Source organism: Phyllopteryx taeniolatus, chromosome 3, assembly GCF_024500385.1.
Source record: "Phyllopteryx taeniolatus isolate TA_2022b chromosome 3, UOR_Ptae_1.2, whole genome shotgun sequence".
In the NCBI taxonomy this organism is placed as follows: domain Eukaryota; kingdom Metazoa; phylum Chordata; class Actinopteri; order Syngnathiformes; family Syngnathidae; genus Phyllopteryx; species Phyllopteryx taeniolatus.
The window spans coordinates 2,231,151-2,250,948 of record NC_084504.1 but is presented as its reverse complement, the minus strand read 5'-3'; the positions used below and the strand labels follow the sequence as shown (position 1 = coordinate 2,250,948).

The window sequence follows — 19,798 nt, the reverse complement described above, 5'->3', positions numbered from 1 at the left end:
GCTATAACCAATGTCTGTGCAATAGCTCTGATACATTTTCCCTCTTCTCTCAACTTCAAAATGGTTTGCTTTTCTCCCATAGACAGCTCTCTGGTCTTCCTGTTTTCTGAACAGCAAATGCAGTTTTCACAGGTGAAACCCAAAGCCAAAAAGAAGCACAGTCTAATGTATAAGCAATCAATCTAAAAGGCCTGAGAAACTGGAAACACCCATCAGTCACGTTCCAATACTTTTGCCCACTTGAAAAGTGGGTGGCTTCAAACAAAGGTCCGTCCTGAGTTGTTTAACACATCGAGATGTAAATAACAAATAAATGCTGGAATTCTGAACTTTTGTCACATATTCATCTTTTGATCTGAAACAGAAATGCCTTCAGTATACAACAAAAACAAAGGAATTGACGATGTTCCAATACCTTTGGAGGGGACTCTAGACACACAACCATTCGCACTCACATTCACACCTACGGACAATTTAGTCTTCAATCAACCTACCATGAATGTTTTTGGAATGTGTGAGAAAACCAGTGTACCTGGAGAAAATCCACATAGGTACAGAGAGAACATGCAAACTCCACACCGATGCAGAGGCAATGTGCTAAGTCGTCAAATGTGCCGCATATATATATAAAACATTTATCATCATCACATTTTTTTGGCAGTAGTCTTCTTGCACCACGTGCAACGAGAAGGAATAAAACTGCACCTCCTGTATGCTAGATGTAAAGGAAGCTCTAAGAATATTTTATTCATAATTGTCTTGTGTTTTATGTACACCAGATTGTTACAGCTCAAGAACGCACCATAACCAGAAAGTATTTTCCCACTTGCTCATAAGATGTTTTAACGTGTTTAAAAAAATGATATACAACACGTTGAAGAATATTGCAGATATGATTAATTAGGCTAAATAAACAGTAAAGAAATGCATTGCTGCTGATAACTGTTGGCTTTAACACTTATTTGCTTAGGCCTACTCTAAAGGAAAAGCTTAATGCCGTCTGCATTTAATGTCTCAATAACAATGAACCATGGCCCTGTTAACCCGTAGCCCACGTAATGTTCATTGCACATTCTTTTCAAAAATAATAATAACCAACAATTGACAAGGGAATAAAGAAAAACTTTTGCATAAAATTGATAATTGCTGTATCTTAGGCTGAAACCCACAAATTCACAATTTTATTACGTATTCAAGTGGGTCAGTGTAGCAGAAATGATGGAAGTTAAAGTTGAACGAAAGTCATTATCGTGTTTTGTTTCTAAATACATTAAATGTCTTTGAGAGTAAGTGCTGCAAACGTGTAAAGACAACAATGTAGTACTGAATTTTTGATATAGCGTCAGTTGGTCTGATTTCTTTGGGGGTGGGGTGAAAAGCTAGACCAGTGATGACAGTGGGCTGGGGCATATATTTTCTAGCATGAAACTCTCCCCCACTATATACTTTCATTATTATTCATTATAACCTGACCCATAGTAGAGTGTGCAATTGGCCATCAATCTATGCCCACAACTCGAAAAATTTCATCTTCCCTGAAATGTGTTTGTCTTATTTGGGGTACAGTGTCTCTGTGGCATGGCCCCACGTGCGTTGCGTTGCGAGGCAGCGATGACCTGCGGCCCCTTGCCGACAGCGGTTAGAGCAGCCACTGGAGGTCTGACACCGACACAACAGCGCTAGGGCCGTCAGCCTCACAGTTGCCGGTCGCACATCGTGGAGTGGAGGAGGAGGATGGGGGAAAATAAACAAATAAATCATCCAAGGGGACTGGTACGCGTTGTGCTACTGTGGACGCTTATGGTGAACCCTTCGGCGGTCACAGCAGCACACTGTCCTGATGAATTTCAAATGAGGGAAAATTGTCTTGGCAGCGTGGCTTATGGTCATCATGCCACCTCAGAGGCTGCTTCTCTGCAGCTCAGGAGAGCGTGTGCCATGTCCTTCACTGGGAATTCTCCTCTCCCCGCTAAGGAGTGATGGGAGTGGGCACGTATTCCATTGACAGTTAAAAGTAATACACCCACAGCGTTGCAAGATAAAAAAAAATGCCTCAATTCTTGACAATTTTGAAGCCCGATTTCACATCACTTTTTTTTTTATTCATTCATGAATTAATTGTCCGCCTTAAACAAGACTTTTCTCTGATGTGTCAAATTTACAAGACATTTTGTGGTCTCCTTGGTCAATCGTTAAAATTATTTGAAATCAGGGATGATTCAATGTTTGTTCTTGATTTGCTTGTTTTCTGGTGAGAGAAGCACAAGAAGTACAGATGTATGTTTTTGTTTTCCCAGGTAACCTTGCAGGATCTCTGCTCGGCAGGAGAGCAGCCTGAGATCTCTGAGATTTCAGGAGTTCTCTTAAACGTGCACAATATGTAATGGAGAAATGTCCAACTTTAGGGATTGCTCTCCTGGTCAGTAGTAAGTGCACCAGTTGCTATAATCACTAGGCATCAAGCCACCAGTAATAAGCAGGATCAAGTCCACGAACCACCAGATTCCCAGACCTCCAAGTGTGAGCAACTTTCCCACCGCTGTCCCTGTGTGGCCCAGGCAGAAACGATCGACCCCAAAACAACCGAGGAAGAAGGAGTACAGCAGAGTGGTGATGAAATAGTGTCCGGTGTATCTGTGGAAGAAACAAATGTAAATTTGAAAATAGCTTCATGGACTACTGTAAATGTGACTGTCCAGATGTTATTCTGGTGTGTTGATAACATTGCCAATTTATAACTCTGGTCAAGACATTTTTATCTCAAACATTATTCCAGAAGATGTGGTATGCTAGAGTCATGTAGTTGTCCTTAAGCATGGATGGAAATAGAAAAAATAATAATAATAATACGTTTTTGCACTAACTCTCAAGATAGTTGATCAGAACCAACACAGTGTGGCTCTTGAAAAATAGCATACTATATGATAGACTAAGAAAAAAAAGGGGGTGGGGGATTTCACCTTAAAATAGCAGCTTCAACATATTTTTTTCGATTGCATACTGTATTGCACTTCGGCTCACTGCAAATGTCAACGAGAGACACTTTAGTGCTCTATCTAGTATGTGGGTGGTCCTGATGTAACAGCTTTTCCAGTAAAATGGAGAATGGCACAGTCGGGCAAAAAAGTATTTAGCCAGCCACCCATTGTGCAAGTTCTCCCACTTAAAAATATGAGAGAGGCCTGTAATTTTCACCTTTTTCATCATAGGTGTACCTCATGTATGAAAATGAGAGAAACAAAAATACAAAAATTTAAAAAATCCAGAAAATCACTGTCTGATTTTTAAAGAATCTATTAGCAAATTATGGTGGAAAATAAGTATTTTGTCACCTACAAACTAGCAAAATTTCTGGCTCTCACAAACCTGTAACTTCTTTAAGAGGATCCTCTGTTCTCCACTTGTTACATTTATTAATGGCACCTGTTTGAACTCATCAGTATAAAAGACACCAGTCCACAACCTCAAACAGTCACACTCCAAATTCCACAATGGTATAGACCAAAAGAGCTGTCAAAGGACACCAGAAAAAAAATTGTAGACCTGCACCAGGCTGGGAAGACTGAACCTGCAATAGGTAAGCAGTTTGGTGTGAAGAAATCAAGTGTGGGAGCAATTATTAGAAAATACAAGACCACTGATAATCTCCCGCAATCTGAGGCTCCACGCAAACTCACCCCGTGGGGTCAAAATGATCACAAGAAAGGTGAACGAAAATCCCAGAACCACACGGGGGGCCTAGTGAATGACCTGCAGAGAGCTGGGACCAAAGTAACAAAGGCTACCATCAGTAATAGGGACTCAAATCCTGCAGTGCCAGACATGTCCCCCTGCTTAAGCCAGTACATGTCCAGGCCCGTCTGAAGTTTGCTAGAGAGCATTTGGGTGAACCAGAAGAGAATTGGGAGAATGTCATATGGTCAGATGAAACCAAAATAGAACGTTTTGGTAAAAACTTGTGTTTGGAGGAGAAAGAATGCTGAGTTGCATCCAAATAACATCTTACCTACTGTGAAGCATAGGGGTGGAAACATCATGCTTTGGGGCTGTTTTTCTGCAAAGGGACCAGGCCGACTGATCAGTGTAAAGGACAGGATGTATGGGGCCATGAATCGTGAGATTTAGAGTGAAACCCTCCTTCCATCAGCAAGGGCATTGAAGATGAAACGTGGCTGGGTCTTCCAACATGACAATGAACCCAAACACACCGCCCAGGCAACGAAGGAGTGGCTTCGTGAGAAGCATTACAAGGTCCTGGAGTGGCCTAGCCAGTCTCCTGATCTCAACCCCATAGAAAATCTTTGAAGGGAGTTGAAAGTCTATGTTGCCCACCGACAGCCCCAAAACATCACTGCTCTTGAGGAGATCGGCATGGAGGAATGGGCCAAAATACCAGCAACAGTGTGTGAAAACCTTGTGACGACAGAAAATGTTTGACCGTCATTGCCAACAAAGGGTATATAACAAAGTATTGAGATGAACTTTTGTAATTGATCAAATACTTATTTTCCACCATAATTTGCTAATTCTTGAAAATCAGACTGATTTTCTGGATTTCACCCCCCCCCCCCCCTCATTTTGTGTCTGAGGGAGGTATACCTATGATGAAAAATTGTAGGCCTCTCTCATCTTTTTAAGTGGGAGAACTTGCACAATGGGTGGCTGGCTAAATACTTTTTTGCCCCACTGTAGCTGGTTTCCCCTCAGTAGTGCTACTGTCCAAATATTCTCAAGTAAAATAGTGAACCTCAATTAGCGGTTTATTGGCGGTTCCTCTTTTCATTACAGTGTTAATGAGCAAAACCAGCAACATTGTAGTTGACGCCTTTTGGCATCCAGCATATCTTTGCTCATTTGGTATAAAGTGGTGCATTGACTTAGGAGTATTCCAATATTTCATTTTCAGGACCATGGTCCTTAGACAGAAAAGGGTGGCCTGCCCTCTCCGATTCGGGGATGATATCCTGCCCCAATTGGAGGAGTTCAAGTATCTTGGGGTCTTGTTCACAAGTGAGGGAAAAATGGAACGGGAGATCGACAGGCGGATCGGTGCAGCGTCTGCAGTGATGCGGACTTAGTATCTGTCCGTTGTGGTAAAGAAGGAGCTAAGCCGAAAACCGAAGCGCTCAATTTACTGATCTACGTTCCTACCCTCACCTATGGTCGGTAACGAGCTGTGGGTCATGACCGAATGAACAAGATCCCGGATACAAGTGGCTGAAATGAGTTTCCTCCGCAGGGTGTCCGGGCTCTCCCTTAGATATAGGGTGAGAAGCTCGGACATCCGGGAGGAGCTCAGAATAGAGCCGCTGCTCCTCTACGTTGAGAGGAGCCAGATGAGGTGGCTGGGGCATCTGATTCAGACGCCTCCCTGGTGAGGTGTTCCGGGCACGTCCCACCGGGAGGAGACCCCGGATGAGCTGGATGTAGTGGGTGGGGCGAGGGAAGTCTGGGTGTCCCTGCTAAAGCTACTGTCCCCGCGACCCGACCTTGGATAAGCGGTAGAAAATGGATGGCTAAATGGATGGAGTATTTCATTTTAAGTATTTCAAATCTTTCTCCATTGAAATCAGAATCAGAATTTTGAATAAGAAAAATAGCACTCTCCAGTATTGTACATTATAAAAAGATACAGTAATAACAATTAGAATGTAAAGAATTCAACTGTTTGTGCATATGGATTTCATACTTCAATGCTTACTGACATTGTGCTCCTTCTGGTGTGCACATCTTGGCCTCTAGGTGGCAGTAAAATTCAGATATGCATATTACACAAGTGGCTCAGTCAGCTGCAGTAATATTAGTCATTTTTCGCAGATAATAATACACACGCATGAGTATTCCTAAATGCAGTGTCTTGTATTCAAATATCCATTGCTCAAAGCGTAGGGATTTGAACCCCAGTCTCACAACTGTGAGGCAGTTGTGCTAACCAGTCAGTCACCATGCCGCCAACTACTTTAATATCAATGCTTATTTTGTTAGCCTGTCTATGATATTTAGCATTGTGTTTTAGTATTAAGATAGTGGACTTTCACAATTTATGTGGTTTAGTTTAAGACACAATGTGAAATTCTCTTTGTTTTACATTTAAACTTCAACTGTGTCATGTCTCGTCGGTTAAGTTCTCAGTTTTCGTCAAGTTGTCAAGTCATCTATTATTTTGTAGTAATTGGTACCACTTGTTTCGGAAGCTTTACATCCTGTCCTCGTCTCCTCGTGATGGAGATTGTCTCCCCCACCTATGTCCCATTCCGCAATGTATGAATGGTCTGCGTCTAGCTGTCTTTTGTCAGATCGTCTTGTGGCATGTCCTGAACCCACATTTGTACACCGCCAATTCCAATGGAGTTGGGACGTTGTGTTAATAAAAAAAATAATAATAAATAAATAAAAACAGAATACAATGATTTGCAAATCATGTTCAACCTATATTTAATTGAAAACACTACAAAGACAAAATATGTAATGTTCCAACTGATAAACTATTGTTTTTAGCAAATAATCATTAAATTAGAATTTTATGGCTGCAACACGTTCCAAAAAAGCTGGGACAGGCGGCAAAAAAGACTGAGAAAGTTGAGGACTGCTCATCAAACACCTGTTTGGAACATCCCAAAGGTGAAGAAACAATTGGGAACATGATTGGCTATAAAAGGAGCTTCCCTGAATTGCTCAGTCATTCACAAACAAAGATGGGGCACCATCTTTGTGAACAAGTGCGTGAGAAAATAGTTGAACAGTTTAAGGACAATGTTCCTCAACGTACAATTGCAAGGAATTCAGGGATTTCATCATCTACAGGCCATAATATCATCAAAAGGTTCAGAGAATCTGGAGAAATCACTGCATGTAATCGGCAAGGCCGAAAACCAACATTGAACGCCCATGACTTTTGATGCCTCAGGCGGCACTGCATCAAAAACCGACATCAATGTGTAAAGGATTTCACCACATGGGCTCAGGAACACTTCAGAAAACCAATGTCAGTAAATACAGTTCGACGCTACATCCGTAAGTGCAACTTGAAACTACTATGCAAAGCAAAAGCCATTTATCAACAACGCCCAGAAACGTCACCGGCTTCTCTGGGCCCGAGGTCATTGAAGATGGACTGATTCAAAGTCTTCTGTGGTCCGACGAGTCCACATTTCAAATTGTTTTTGGAAATTGTGGACGTCATGTCCTCCGGGGCAAAGAGGAAAAGAACCATCAGGACCGTTATGGACGCAAAGTTAAAAAAACAGCATCTGTGATGGTATGGGGCTGTGTTAGTGCCAATGGCATGGGTAACTTACACAGCTGTGAAGGCACCATTAATGCTGAAAGGTACGTAAAGGTTTTGGAGAAACATGCTGCCATCCAAGCAAAGTCTTTTTCATGGACGCCCCTGCTTATTTCAGCAAGACAATGCCAAACCACATTCTGCATGTGTTACAACAGCGTGGCATTGTAGTAAAAGAGTGCCGGTACTAGACTGGCCTGCCTGCTGATCGGTCCCAAAAATCCTGATTGTGTAAAGCATAGAGTCAACCCATAACTGATACAGCTCTTGATGGCAAACTCTTGTTTCGTGTCACCCATGTTACCGCGTCGGTGAGCATGAGGATGACAGAACAACACACAGAGGAAATAAAGTTTCACTTTTTCACTCAGCACAACATCCTCTTATCTTTGAATTTCCATGGCTTGTTCAGCATAACCTTCACATAGACTGGAAATTGGGAAAAGTGCTGAAATGGGGGGGAAAAAAATGTAAAAATGACTGTTTCCTGATTAGCCCAGCGATTGTGTCCATGATGATTAGGGAATCCACGGATCCCATGATTCAACCTGAACATTATCCAGATCTGTCTAAGGTTCTTGCATGTTATCTTGTGATTTAAAGGGAGTGTTTAACAAGGCAAAAGCCACTTCTCTTCCTCCCCACAGGCCCTGTGATTGTGCTATTGAACTTCTACCGGGGGCAGCAATTCCGAAAAGGTCAAATCTATTCGACATCAGGTTTAAAGAGAGGGAGCGGATGAAGAAATACATTTCGTCTTCCCTAAAGTCGGGGATAATCCGAACTTCCTCTTCTCTAACTGGGGCAGGATTCTTCTTTGTAAAAAAAGAGGCCAGAACAGATGTCTTTGCATCGACTACTGTCTGTTAAACATCTCGATAAAGAACAGGTACCCCCACCCATTCATGAATGAAGCATTTGAATTGTTGCAAGGTGTTAAAATATTCAAACTGGACTTGCGCAACGCTTACCATCTTGTCAGGATTCGGGAGGGGGATGAATGGAAAACAGGATTTAACAATCCAACGGGTCACTACAAATACCAAGTTATGCCTTTTGGGCTCACTAATGCGCCAGCTGTGTTACAGGGACCAGTCAATGATGTGCTAAACGACTTTTAAAATGTTTTTGTCTTTGTATATCTGGACAATATTCTCATTTTTTTCCTCCCGATATCCAGACACATGTAAAGCAGGTTTTACATGGCCTGTTGGACAATCAGTTGTTCGTCAAGGCCGAAAAATGTGACTTTCATGTCACGACCATCTCATTCCTAGGATTCGTCATTGAACAGGACCAAATTCATATGGACCCGGCAAAGGTCATTGCAGTGGCAAACTGGCAGGCACCAAATAGCAAGAAACATATTCAACAAGTTTTGGGCTCTGCAAACTTCTGTAGATATTTCATAAGGAACTTTAGCTCTGCAGCTGCACCTCTCCATGCCTTAACCTCACCTAACATACGTTTTGAGTGGAACCCACAGGCCGAGGAAGCTTTTCAGCGACTTAAGAGGTTGTTCACATTTGCTCCTATCCTCACTGTTCCTGAGCCACATCGCCAGTTCGTCATGGAGGTGGATGAGTCCAATGAGGATTTAGGGGCCGTCTTGTCCCAATGCGCCGCCAGTGACAACAAGCTCCAGCCATGTCCCTAACTGTCACGCAAGTTCTCGGCAGGAGAACTAAATTAGAATGTCAGAGATGGTGAACCTCTGGCTGTTAGAGCTGCTTAAGAGGAGTGGAGGTCCTGGCTAGAGGGAGATGAGCACCCATTTATTGTGTGGACTGATCACAAAAACCTAGACTATATCAGAAAGCCCAAAAGACTAAACGTTTCTCAAGCTAGTGGAAACTGTTTTTAACTGGTTTAAGTTCACACTGCCCTATCGCCCTGGATTCAAAAATGCCAAACGTGATGACTTGTTGAGAATGTTTCCCCACACAGATGATGCTAAGGAATCAGAACACATCCTTCCACTGAACCGTGTGCTTTGAGCGATGACATGGCAAACAGAATCTATGGTTAAGTGGGCTAATGGTGGGCATTAAGCACCAAGTGGCTGTCCTCCGAACCAGCTGTACATGCCGGAGACTGTGAGGTTCCAGGTCATTCACTGGGCTTACACTTCCTTGCTTACCTGTCACCCATGGGTGAAACGCACTGTTTGTTATTAAGCAGAGGTTCTGGTGGCCAGCTAGGGAAAAGGAGGTGGGGGAATATGTGGCTGCCTGTCCTGTCTGTTCCAGAAACAAAACGTCATCCAGGTCACCTAGAGGACTGTTGGATCCGCTGCATATTCCCAGGAGAGCCTGGTCAGATATTTCTGTGGACTTTGTTACTGGACTCCCACCATCCCAAGGTAACACGGTCATGTTGACGGAGGTGGATTGTTTTTCAAATATGGTTCACTTCATCGCCTTTCCCAAGTTACCCTGAGCCAAAGAAAACGGCTGAGGTCATGAAGCATCACGTGTCCAGAATTCATGGTTTTTCCAGAGATATTATGTAAGATTGGGGCACACAGTTCATATCCCACTTTTAGAAGGAGTTCTGCTCCCTCGTTAATGCTTCGGTGAGCCTCTCTTTGGGTTACTATCCCTAAACCAATGGGCAGTCGAAGAGGTTGAATAAAGAGTTGGAGACATTTCTACACTGTCTAGTGTACCAGAACCCGGCCTCATGGAGTCATCTGGGTGGAGTTTGGAGCGATCCTGGATTTCTGCAAACTTTATTGAGGACAAAGACTTGATCAAGGACTTATGGGCTCGGAAAAATTTAGCTGCCACCGGTCAAGGAGTTCGAAACAGCCTATGACACTGACAGCGACCCCCCGCCCCCCAGGAAAAAAAAAAGGGGAAAAAAAAGTTTTTTTTAATTCTGTGGATCTATACGAGTCACGTAAATGGCCTATTTTGTTTTCAAAAGGGCAAATTTCACCAAAAGGAGACTGATTTGCATGTATATTGTTGAGATTCCTAAGTTTGATTTTGTCTCTGCTTTTCACAAAAAAATTGTTGCTACTTTTGCCTTTAGTTTATACCAGCCTCGATGAGATTGTGAAAGTTGTTACTTTTCTTGTTCTGTTTTTTGCACCCTTGCTGTGATTTTGTTACTCTAGCTATTAAGTGTTGTCATTCCTGCGTTGAAGTGAATTTTCTTTGAACATTAAAAGACCTCTGTTGAGAACTCAATAAATCTAGAGTTTTTTTCAAAACCTGTGAATCGTGAATTTGGGTCCTTTTTTGACTCCCTGTCAAACTGGAAATGTCAGTAACAGCTTGAAGCACATCTTTCTCAACAATTGTTCACTATCTGCTCTCATTTAATGCTAACTCAAATGTATGCTCCTAAATCCTAAATATAAACAACGGACCATATCTCAAGAAACTCGTAAGTTGGGCCCTTCATAAGTCATGGTACCAGTGTACTTGAAACTTCTAAATAGGTTATTCGGGTCACCATGACTTCATTCTGTTTTACAAGCCACTTTCAGTTTTCCGAACAACTACGTATTTGGGTATCACCTAGGCGATTAATCGAAATATAATTTTGATTTTGGCTTCTCATGGTCATACAAACATAATTGAAGCAAATCAATAAAATGTACCACGGCACGGGTTGTGAATGCAAATTCCTGCGTTGTAAAAAGCACCCTGAACCATGTGGTTTGCAGCTTAATGTTATTCTGCTCTCCCCACACACCATACGCAGGGTAGCCACACAAGAGTCTCACACAGGTGAGCTCCACCGGCAAAGCTAGCTTTTGGTTAACGAGTGGCGATGCAGTGAGCAGAAGAAAGCCAAAGGCTGGATAACTACTCAAAATGGAAGATGAATGAAAGGACGAATGTTAAATATGTATCTAAATATATCTATCCATTTTTCGTACCGCTTATCCTCACCGGGGTAGTGGGTGTGCTGGCGCCTATATCAGCTAACTCCGGGCGAGAGGCGCAGTACACCCCGAATTGGTCACCAGCCAATTGCAGATTGCGTATTAACAAACAATCATTCACAAATATTCACACCTATGTGCAATTGAGAGTCTTCAATTAACATACTAAATATAAATGTAAAATGTTAACTCAGTTTCATGTTGAACTAAATATTTAGCTAATATGTAAATCCACACTGCCAATAAATGCAAGTAACAAAATAAAAGCTGTGTATTTGTCGTGTCAAAAAACGCATTAAAAAAACAAAAAAAAACATATTACACAGGGAAATGGACCCTTGGTCATGGATTACCGCTACCTGAAATAAACTAGTTAGGGAAACTTTATTTGTATTTTAGCATTTTGAGTGTTTAGTGTCACTTTTATTTAGAGGTGCCGCCTTGGCACTGCCCTGCAATGGGTTATGGCTGAGTGCAGCTGGAAGTCAACACAGTTGTTGTGTCAAGCTGGACAAACGAAGCAGAGAGCAGCCATTAGTGTAGACGTCGCGGGATGGGAGCCGGGAGCGAAGGGAAGGAAGAATCCCCCTTGCCACTTTTTTATCCAAGTCGACCTCCAGGGTTGACGTCGGCACTCTCATGTCCTGCGAGCAAGCACTCTGAGGCGGGCAGGCTAGTATGAAGCTAAGGTCTCTGGCTGGTTCTCGACCACCCCCTGCAGTCCCGACTCCCTCCCTGTGGCGTCCACACGAATGGATGCTTTCTGCTTTTGCTGTCCAATGGTGAAGGTGGACAGCGACCAATGGCAAATGCTGGACGAAAAAGAAAACTTTCCAGAGAGAGAAGCGGCAGCTTAGTGAACTCAACTGTCAGCCATTCCAGTATGATGCTACTACGGCAACTCCTCTTCATCAAGGTGTCACTAAACATTCAAAGTACTTCAACATACTTTGGCCTTTCCATCACTTTGGTAGAGGTTAATCTTTGTCTCACGAGTCTATAAAACTTTGTTTCAAAACTATTGTGGATCATCGCTGTACTTCTTTGCAAAATCCAATTTGGCCTTCTGATTCTTTTTGCCGATGAGTGGTTTGCATCTTGTGGTATGGCCTGTATATTTCTTCCCCTGAAGTCTTCTTCGAACAGTGGATTGTGATCCCTTCACCCTTGCCCTTTGAGGTTGGCAGTGATGTTACTGACTGTTGTTTTTGGGTGTTTCTTCACAGCTCTCACAATGTGTCTGTCGTCAACTGCTGTTGATACCCTTGGCCGACCTGTTTGATATCTGTTGCTCAGTACACCAGTAGTTTCTTTCTTTTTCAGCACATTCCAAATTGTTGGATTGGCTATGCCCAATGTTTGTGCAATAGCTCGGATCGATTTCCCCTCTTCTCTTAGCTTCAAAATGGTGTGCTTTACTGCCATAGATATCTCTCTGGTCTTCATGTTAACAGCAAATGCAGTTTTCACAGGTGAAACCCAAAGCCAAAAACAAGTACTCTCTAATGTTTAAGCAATCAATCTAAAATGCAACACCTGAGCAACTAGAAACACTCAGTCAGTCACCTGTTCCAATACTTTGGCTCATTTGAAAAGTGGGTGGGTTCAAACAAAATGTGTTTAACACATCTAGATGTCAATACCATGAAATAAAAGCGGGAATTCTGAACTTTTGTCTTCAGTATACAACAAAAACAAAGCAATTGACCTTGGCGTTCCAATACTTTTGGAGGGCACTGTATAACATAACCTTTATTAGTCCCACAACGAGGAAATTTGCATCGGTTCAGCAGCAATAGTGGATACAGGAAAAAAATAAATAAATAGCATGCAAGAGAACACATCTCAACTCAACTTTATTTATAGAGTACCTTAAAACAACCACAGCTGCACACAAAGTGCTGTTTCTTATGTAAAAATATAACAAAAACAAACACAGGGCAAATTAAAACAGATTAATAGCGACGTTAAAAACAACAAAACAGTAAAACAGCGCAGTCTCATGCTGAGTTGAAAGAAGACAACTACAAATGAATCCACCATTCAAAGGTTGATGCAATAAATATTGAAGCCAATTTGCTGACGATTATGATTATAGCGTAATGAATTTGTGAAATGGAACAGTATGTAGATTTTTTTCCATAATTTTTTCCCCATCTATTACATAATATACTGCAATAACTGTCCCACAGTAATGTTCTTGACAATTTTAAAAAATATGGAAATTCAGAAAAATTGTTCTGAAAGTGAATTTCTATAGGTTGGCAGCTCTGCAGTCATAGCCATCAATGCACTTTATATTTGCATTTACTAATAATTGGCATAGTTTTATAAACAATAATTGGTGGGAAAGATTTATTTTTATATTTTAATTAACGACCCTAGTGAGGATAAGTGGAACGGAAGATGAATGAATGAATAATGTAAAGTGCATTTTTTGTATGAAATGCGCTTATAAATAGGGTTTGATTGATTGATGATTATTTTTTTTTTTTTTGGTGTTTTGGCTTTCTGTTTTCGCCATTAGTTTTTTTAGTTTCAGGTTTCGGTCATTTCGGAATTTTAATTTCGGTGCATAATTAGTTCTCATATAGTTGTTTGCCCACCAGCTTAGGCCTGGTACATACAAATATTTTTTCCACTGTTAAAAGATTTTTTTTTTTATCTGCTACAGATCCAAACAAAGAAAAAAAAAATACAAAAAATAAAAATAAATAAAATAAAATACAAAAAAATCGGCCATTCAACAGTTTTGGCCATCATGTGTGTGGTGTGCTCCGAGAACCTCAACAAAGCAGACCACACGCACAAAGATTCTGTTGTACCGCAAATCTTGAAGACTTGGGGGACCACACGTGATCTCACAAAAATGAAGAAGAATAAACACTTCTGGATACACGGTGATGTTTCCCCAGTGTTTCCGAAGGTTGCCGGACCCGGGAGCCTTGTAAAATTATGTTCTCAAAAAATGACTTGCTTTGGAAAATACCTGTCTGTCACTTTTCTACATAAAATGACATCGGGTAAAGACACTTTTGTTTTCATTTATAGTCGCTTCCGTATTCATCAGTCTTGGGTGCTTCTTTGATTGGCTACATTATGTTCCATGTCACCATTCTCAGCATCATGACTCGGGAGAAGTGACACACAAAGAGTTTTTGTTGTAAATCTTGAACACGGACATTATTTCAGATTGTCGGGCCCGACCTGTTTCGGACCCTAAAATCGGGACGAATCCACTATTAAATCACATCAGACCAAAGCACAACCTGATAGGATAATCTTATAAGAGTTAAGATTGTCTGACCTTTGATGTGCTTGGGGCAACATTGGCACAAAAACAGGCTGATTGTCTTTGTGTGTGTACTTACTTGATGCAGGGTACTTTCCCTCTCAGGAATTCTCTGGGGCCAGCACATTCAATGTCATCAAGTGCAGTGCAGACAACTGGTGTGTGGTTCACTTCTTTCTGAGTCTGGCCTCCCCACTATCAAGAAAAACAATGAATCAGGTGCTGTTAACATAAAACAATCAAACCAAATGTTAAAAGTTGTCATCAGGGGTTTATATCCAATGGAACCTCACTTCATGAACTATTCTATTTACAAACCACAGACCAGACAAAAATATTGCCTGATGGCCGGACCTTATCGCAGTGTGCGTACGTTTTATTCATACATTTTGTGCCAGGCGGTACACCAAGGTGGTGGGGAAGCAGCTCTCTCTCAGTTGCTCCAGTATCAGTGTCCAGTGTTTTTTGCATTTTACTACTACTTTTACTACTGTTCGCTCGGACAACAATAAATAAATAAAACACCCATCAGTCACATGTTCCAATACTTTTGCTCACTTGAAAAGTGGGTGAGTTTAAACAAAGTGCTCTGTCCTGAGTTGTTTAACACATCTTGATGTAAATACCATGCAATTAAAGATTGAATTCTGGACTTTTGTCTCATATTCATATTGTGATCTGAAACCCAAATGTCTTCAGTATACAAAAAAAAAAAAAGAAAAAAGGAATTGACCTTGGCGTTCCAATACTTTTGTAGGGGCCTGTATAATGAGCCTGTGTAAGGAAGGGGGCATTGAACCATGCACTCGTGAAAATGCGACCACATAAAATTTAACTTGCACACACTGAAAAAAGGGTCACATGTGTGATCATTTTGGTCGTAGTCTCGAGCCCCACCTAGAGTCCTTCTTGTTTCTTTTCTGTCATCATTGCTTGTCTATGAGAGTTAATGTGTGTATTGTATAATTCCACCATGGTTTAAAAGGGAAAAAAATAAAACATTCCAGCAAATGTGTGTGTCATTCTTTCCCATGATGAGCATATGTAAACCTGTGACCACAACTGTATATGGCAAGTTACACTTACCCCTACACACCCATGGCCCATCTCCAGTAAGGCGCTATGATTTCCAGCATGATCCACAGGGTCCTGACAGTAGATGAACTCCTCTGGCCTACAAGGAAAAACATGAGTGGAACGCATATTGTTAGGAATACCAGGTGATAATGTTGTATCGAATATATAATCTTCGAAAATAAGATGTATTTCAAGAAAAAAAAAATCTGTTTTGATTGTCACTTTCCGAAAAATACTACTTTTGCGTATTTTCATTGCAGTGGAGAACTGCAGTCATTTCAAATAGAATGGGCCAAATATTTAAAAGTACAGTTCTGTGAAACAATATGTACTGCATATGATAGTTACAACTATACGTGATTATAAAAGCAGAATTTGATAACAATACATCTCCTGTATTAACTACAGAGAGCAAACGCGCTTCATTGCTCGAGCTAACGTTACAGCGCTAGTGTTAGCATCTTAGCATTAGCGATGCTACTTACAAATAACTGCAGAGGACGACCGGTGACAAAGCCTTGTACTCGAATGCGTCTGTATAATTCGTACTTTCCACTGGGATTTCATATTTTACAGTTTCGGAGGTCTGCTCGGAGAAAGGAAGAACCGTCGAGCCAGGACCAGGTGATGCGGTAGCTGTATCGGTGGTCGACGAGTTTTGGGAATGGATCCCTTCCAAACATTGTAAAAGAATTACTGTAACTAACAAGAGTAACTGTCCACCTAGCAGGATGTAGCTTACAGAAATCATTATCACCGTCAAAGTACAACATAAACCCCGTTTAAATTGTCATTCGCAGCAAAAGACACCATCATTACAGAGTTGGACGTCTGTTTGTGTATGCCTTCTTCTTCTTGAGAATCAAATGGGCCCTTCTGATGCAGTTAAATTACATGACTGCCCCCTTCTGGAATTAGGCGCACACTACCCTTATTCATTGAGTGACATATTTAGTGACAGTCAACTTTTCCCATGCAATTCTTCTGATAGGTTTGTTCTGTTAGGAATATTTAGTAGCACAAAAGGATTACAATATCACAAACCCCTCCGTACATAAATACATATATACTACTGAGGAAAGTCAAACGAATGTGCAATTCGGGGTGAATTCAATGTTCACTATGTGTAAATGAATTCGACTGATTGGAGTAACTCCGTTTGAAGGGAACAAATATCTTATCTTTGTAGACATAATTGTTGACATAGCTCTTGTATGGGGTGTCATAAATGTAACCAGTGAATGCACAAATCACTTTCAACATTTAGGTGTAAAGGATTATTTATTTGTGATCAGTCATTTAAATTTAGTCCTTTTGTTGGGTTCAGGTTTAAGGTGTTGGAGGCAATGAAGTGGCAGACTCAACTGTAGAGAAGCAGGGAGGCAAGGCAGAAGTGTGTAGTAATACGTGAAAATGTAGCCGAACAATAAAGAGAGTAAAACAATTTTCAGGAGTTTTTTGCTACGTACATTGTTAGGCTAGGTAGGCTTTTTTTCTTCTTAATTTTAGGCACATTGTTATTGGAAGCAAACTAGACATGCTGGAAGAATTGTGTAAAAGGGCATACAGTGGCTCATATTGGATCATCTTCTTACACTGCATATTGTTATTTGTGAGTCTTGCCTTGTCATAGCACTTGTCAAGAAAAACATATTTCTAACTGAAGACTGCCTGTATGATCAAAAGTTAAAAGACAAAATCATGAAGTCCTCGAGAAAAGTCATGGAACTATATTCAAGTGTTGTATTCAAGACTTTAAATGACCATTCACTGTTGAGGGATGGGGAAAGTTTGCTATCCTTATTACATGGTACCAGTGGAGTCTTGCCACAAACATAAATCCATTGACTGCTATGGTACCAAATAAAGACAATCCTGATTTAAAGCAATATCATGATGTCAGGACAAATCTTAATTTCAATATATGCAATACACTGATTTGTAATTGAATGTCCAGGAATTTTTAAACTCTTTCAACTGGACCGCATTTAAAAAAGTAAAGCCTGAAGCATTACTGTACCAAAGATTGCAAAAGGTAAAACAACCTTAATAAATTTCCAGATAGATTCCCACTCAGTGACTTGTATTGTAGATTTGCATGTACGTGTGAATGGTTGCCTGACTGACTGTGATTATTGTCAAGTTCAGGTTGTAGTCTGTCAGCTGGGGTAGGCTCCAGCCTTTGCAGGATGCAATTAAATAACAATGCCAATTAAATGACCTGTCATTGAAATGAATACTGCTATGCCATAGGTAATACATTGACATGTAGAGTCTTGGTGGAAGTAGGGTGGCTGCATCCATTTGTTGCCAATGTCTACAACTGTCATTTTGATTGTGTGCAGGTTGTCTCCTGGTTTACTGTCTCATTGTCATCCGATGTCATCGTTTTGGTGCGTGTTAGCCAATCAGTTTATAATATTGGAACCCACTGGCAACACCAGCCACAGGAGGAATAGGTGGACATATTATTGGAGAAGACAAATAGTCCCAGTTTGTGATACCTGAGTGGTCCACTGTGGGCTGCACTGGTGGGATCAGGTAATGACCTGATGCTGTATTGAAGATGGAGTGGGGATCAAATAGAAAGCCCCTCAAGTGTGACAGACTAACAAGGTCCTGTAACCAAGTACAACATACATTAAAAGATGACTAGATTTTAGGTGTATTCAGATGAGTTTATGAGATTAAGCTTTGACTATTCGGGGTGCAATGATACACAAAATTCACGGTTTGGTTTTGTTCGATACTTAAGGGTCACGGTTCGACATTTTTTTTTCCGATGCAAAAATAATTTTCTGGCCTTTGTAACGTATTTAATTGAAATAACCAACATGTAAAAATAATAATTAATTGAAAATTAATGTATCTGATGTAGAAATCACCCATCTTCTGTTGTGCAGTCTTGGCAACAGAGTATATTTTACAAATAAAATAGCTCCTTATAAAATAAAAGTTATACCATAACTAGCTCAGCAGCCGTGACAGCATTATCTATATTCCTGCCATTCTCAGAACTCACAGGTAGAGTTACATCACAGGTACATCGCAATAAGTTAGAATAGTGACAAAAGCTTAATTAATTACGTAATTCAATTCAAAAAGTGAAACATATAGAAATGCACTACATACACTCAGAGTGAAATATTTCATAATTTTCATACAGATGTATAATTTTGACGATTACAGTTTAGCGTAAACGAAAACCAAAAATTCACCATGTCTAGAAACTAGATTATTACCCTTCCATCCATCCATTTTCTAAGCCGCTTCTCCTCACTAGGGTCGCGGGCATGCTGGAGCCCATCCCAGCTGTCATCGGGCAGGAGGCGGGGTACACCCTAAACTGGTTGCCAGCCAATCGCAGGGCACATAGAAACAAACAACCATTCGCACTCACAGTCATGCCTACGGGCAATTTAGAGTCTCCAATTAATGCATGTTTTTGGGATGTGGGAGGAAACCGGAGTGCCCGGAGAAAACCCACGCAGGCACGGGGAGAACATGCAAACTCCACACAGGCGGGGACGGGGATTGAACCCCGCACCTCAGAACTTTGAGGCTGACGTTCTAACCAGCCGCCCTAGATTATTACGTAACAAACAATTAAGAAACAATGAAAATTCTTTTTTTTGTAAAAATCAGGCAGAAATTTATTTTCCCCAAATGTTTAATGAATCAACAAAATGTATTAGTACTGCACGCACACACTTGCACGCACCACACATGCACGCGCGCAAACAAACACACACACACACACACACACACACACACACACACACACACACACACACACACACACACACACACACTAAGTAACACTAACCAATAGTGTTTAAAACAATTTGAAGCTGATTCACATAAAAGCAGATCGGCTTACAAACAACTGATGGTCATGTAGGGTGCAAAATGTCGTTACTGTGTGTTTGTACACAAAACCATACTGTTAAGCGCACGTTTTCTTATTAAAAGACAAGAAAAAAATAAGGTTTTTGTAACAGTTTAGTTCTCAAATGATGGATATGTAAAATGATGTTTATTTGTACAGTGTTTGTATATTCTGAGACCAAATAACTATTCCTACACATTGTGTTTTTTCAAAAATCTGCCAGGCCTTCGCCATTCCCCCACTCACTACTGGAAGCTTTTTTTTTTTTTTTTTAATTCAGCTTGAGCTAGCTGTGAAAAAGGTCATTAAAACCGCACATTACTGTTTGTAATATCATATCATATCATATATCATATC

At 40.9% G+C, this 19,798-nt stretch overlaps 1 protein-coding gene across 1 annotated transcript; it reads right to left on the bottom strand.

Annotated features, from left to right (window-relative positions):
* Positions 1–722: 722 nt before the first annotated feature.
* tm2d2 (TM2 domain containing 2) lies at positions 723–16,419 on the bottom strand. Its single transcript, XM_061766402.1, has 4 exons — positions 16,038–16,419; positions 15,562–15,649; positions 14,555–14,670; positions 723–2,634 (listed from the first exon to the last, which is right to left on the bottom strand). The coding sequence occupies exons 1-4, from the start codon at positions 16,301–16,303 to the stop codon at positions 2,421–2,423; spliced, it is 684 nt and encodes a 227-aa protein (XP_061622386.1). The 5' UTR covers positions 16,304–16,419; the 3' UTR covers positions 723–2,420.
* Positions 16,420–19,798: the final 3,379 nt, after the last annotated feature.

Bases quoted from the DNA above. Each gene is read 5' to 3' on its own strand.
- tm2d2 (XM_061766402.1), bottom strand. From the start codon at position 16,303: ATGATTTCTGTAAGCTACATCCTGCTAGGTGGACAGTTACTCTTGTTA. The intron at 15,650-16,037 runs GTAAGTAGCATC...TTTTCCTTGTAG, and splicing joins GTCGTCCTCTGCAGTTATTT to GCCAGAGGAGTTCATCTACT. The intron at 2,635-14,554 runs GTAAGTACACAC...TTTCTTCCACAG, and splicing joins GGGAAAGTACCCTGCATCAA to ATACACCGGACACTATTTCA.